This window comes from Giraffa tippelskirchi, chromosome Y (genome assembly GCF_054371585.1).
Source record: "Giraffa tippelskirchi isolate mGirTip1 chromosome Y, T2T-mGirTip1v1.2.pri, whole genome shotgun sequence".
NCBI classification, from domain to species: domain Eukaryota; kingdom Metazoa; phylum Chordata; class Mammalia; order Artiodactyla; family Giraffidae; genus Giraffa; species Giraffa tippelskirchi.
The window spans coordinates 20,987,335-20,990,307 of NC_137290.1; the positions used below are offsets into that span (position 1 = coordinate 20,987,335).

At 38.1% G+C, this 2,973-nt stretch overlaps 1 protein-coding gene across 1 annotated transcript; it reads left to right on the top strand.

The window, feature by feature from the left end:
* The first annotated feature begins 367 nt into the window (after positions 1 to 367).
* On the top strand, positions 368 to 2,251 carry LOC145537606 (heat shock transcription factor, Y-linked-like). Its single transcript, XM_081568302.1, has 2 exons — positions 368 to 1,014; positions 1,446 to 2,251. Exons 1-2 carry the CDS (start codon positions 502 to 504, stop codon positions 2,175 to 2,177), a joined length of 1,245 nt encoding a protein of 414 aa, XP_081424428.1. The 5' UTR covers positions 368 to 501; the 3' UTR covers positions 2,178 to 2,251.
* Positions 2,252 to 2,973: the final 722 nt, after the last annotated feature.

Here is a 2,973-nt window from a genome sequence, read left to right on the forward strand (position 1 = left end):
CTACACTTGCTTTCACTGAAACCCACAGTCAGTTGATTGACTTCATTGCATAGAAGTGAGCAGACCCATGTTTGGTTTGGTAACAGTCCTGAATGTTAAGAATATGTGTATAGAAGGGTGATCAATCACTTTTATTTCAGGAACCAAGTAGACTTATTGATGTGATTTTTCTGTGTAAAAATTCTTTAGCAATGACATTTTGCAGGTTTCATGTTTTTGGTTACTGTTTATGCAAGCAGCCTTTATTTTAAGTTGATGTAGAAGTAAACACTGGTTGAACATTGCCCTTCAATTGCTAGAAGACCAGTGACTTTATGATGTCAGAGCTACTCTTCAATTGCTAGGAGACCAGTGACTTTGTGATGTCACAGCTTTTTGACTTTGAGAACCATGCTGATGGTCTTGAGAGTTTATCTCTGTACGCCAGCCAAGCAGCACTTGAAGTTGGAGTGTGTAAAGTCAGACAAATGAGAAAAGTATCTGAAGAAAGATCTCTCTGAGATGGCACACATTCCTTCAGAAATTCAAGATGTGCCTCGTAAAGATGTATCCAGTGGTTCCAAAACCTCCATTGGATCGTCTTCGTGTGATTACGCACTTACTGGGGACTCAGTTTTGAGATCTATGATTGAAGAATATGCTTTCCAGGCTTTGTCTAAGGAAGCTGGGATAAAAAGGCCACACTACACATTTTCTGTCTCTGAAAGAAATGAGTTGAACGATTTTCTTTCCCTCACTTTTCCACAAAAACTCTGGACTATAGTTGAAAGTGATCAGTTTGAATCTATTTGGTGGGATGAGAGTGGCACTTCTATAGTGATCAACGAAGAACTCTTCAAGAAAGAAGTCTTGGAAAGAAAGGCCCCTTTCAGAATATTTGAAACTGATAGTATGAAAAGTTTAGTTAGCCAGCTTAAACTTTATGGGTTTAGTAAAAAGCGACAAACTTTTCAAAGATCTGCTTCACTCCCTGACTTTCTGGAAGAAGAAAACAATGACTCTGTTTTGAGCAAGGTAATTCAAAATTTCCACTTACTGTCAATATGTAAGATTAAATCATGTGACTTAGAAAGCATGTTCACATATGTAGCTAAAACCGAATTTAAAATTGAGATAGCAAACTGTTGAACACGTTTTATTTTTTGAAGTTGAGAACAGCTGGAGGTTAAAATATTTGATACTTAATACACTCTCCTAGCAACTTGAAATCAGATACATGTCCTCAAGCTACTTTAAGTGGTATTTACTGTATATATACAACATATTTTTTAGTTGAGGAGCATACTTGTTTCTAACATGTAAGGTGTTAAAACTACTAATGGAGGTGTTGTCTTTGATTCTATTTAATTGGCATCATTAAAGGAATACATTTTTATAGTTTAACTTTGCTTGTCAGTTTTACCTTCGTTTATAAAAAACTAAATAATTGTATCCTTTGATTTTAGTTACAGATCTACCATAATCCAAATTTCGAAAGAGGCTATCCCCAACTTTTAGGAAGAATGAAAAGAAGAGTTGGGATTAGCAATGTGTTTCTGAAATCTTCACTAGTTCCAGATTACGAGAAGAAGCATGTTAAAGCAAGGGTCAACATAGATGATCGTAACTCTGGTTTTCATGCTGAAACTAGTGGAGAGAGTCCATTTTCAGCTTCCACCAGTTTAAGTGTGCCTTTCCCACAAAAGACTTATACCAGCCAGATAGTCCCTAAAACAAGCGCCCTATTTCCGCGTGACTTTCCTTCCCCATCAATATCAGTTAGACAAAGAGAACAGAACGTGGTAGATCAACCTGCTGTTTTAAACCAGTTGAGTATTTTTAATCGGCAATTCCATAGCACCTACACTCAAGTAAATGGCCATGTTGAGGACTTTGCTACTACCGCTACATCTACTTCTCAGAACCACATCGTATCTCCATTATGGAGCAGTTCTTTTGGACTGATGGTGGAGCCTTCTCCATTTCCAGACAGGTATAGCGATATGTCAGCCCATGACAGTCCTCTTCCTAACCAGCAACAGAGAGGCAACTCAAGGTCCCCAGTGCCAACGATCGCTTATACACCCACCTCCTCTCTTTCAAGTCAATTCATCAACGATATTCCTTATGTGAAAACCATGCTAATTAAAACTGACCTATCAAATAAGTATCAGCTTATGGAACCTAATGAAGATTAAAATTTACGTTGGGAGATGTCAACAAATACCCACAATTCTTGTATTTGAACAATAAAGTTACACATTCCTCTGCACAGTTTTGTTTTCTATTTTGAAACAATGAAGAGTAAATTAAGGCTTTATTTCAATGTCTGGCTATTTCTCTGCACTCTTTTATAAACTCTTCAGTTCAAGAAAACATCCGTTAGGCATCCTAGGTAAATGGCACCTAGCCTACTGTTTCTAAGCAAATAAATGAGAACAAAGGGAAAAGAGGTAATGGATGTAAAGTGATTTGGGAAATCATCCCAGCTGAAATGAGTGGGTGTCTAAATGAGGATGGTACGGGTGAAGGAACACATACAAATAAAATCAAAACAAGTGCACCTACACAGTACGAACTTTAGTGCATTCACAGTTACATGATATTCTATTACGTATCGGTAGAGTCTTAAGATAGAGAAGGAAATGGTGCCCCGCTCCAGTATTCTTGCCTGGAGAATTCCGTGGAAAGGGGCTCCTGGTGGGCTGCTGTCCATAGGGTCGCACAGAGTTGCACACAACTGAAGTGACTTAGCAGCAGCAGAGTCTTAAGACATTAGACAGGAGATTGTCTTCATTCTAGAAATTCATTTCATACTTGAAAATATAAATATTGTAGCATGTCCAAAATTAGGAGAACCGTTATACCATCACTGTGATACCAACGATTACAGGACATAATCAGTGACTGGACCATGGCCAGCACAAGATAGGTATTTTACAAGTGGTACTGTATAGGGTCATTTTAGCTCTGCTCTCCTTAAGGCGTACCTTT

Coding starts and splice junctions, on each gene's coding strand:
- LOC145537606 (XM_081568302.1), top strand. CDS start 502: ATGGCACACATTCCTTCAGAAATTCAAGATGTGCCTCGTAAAGATGTA. Junction 1,015..1,445: donor ATGACTCTGTTTTGAGCAAG/GTAATTCAAAAT, acceptor CTTTGATTTTAG/TTACAGATCTACCATAATCC.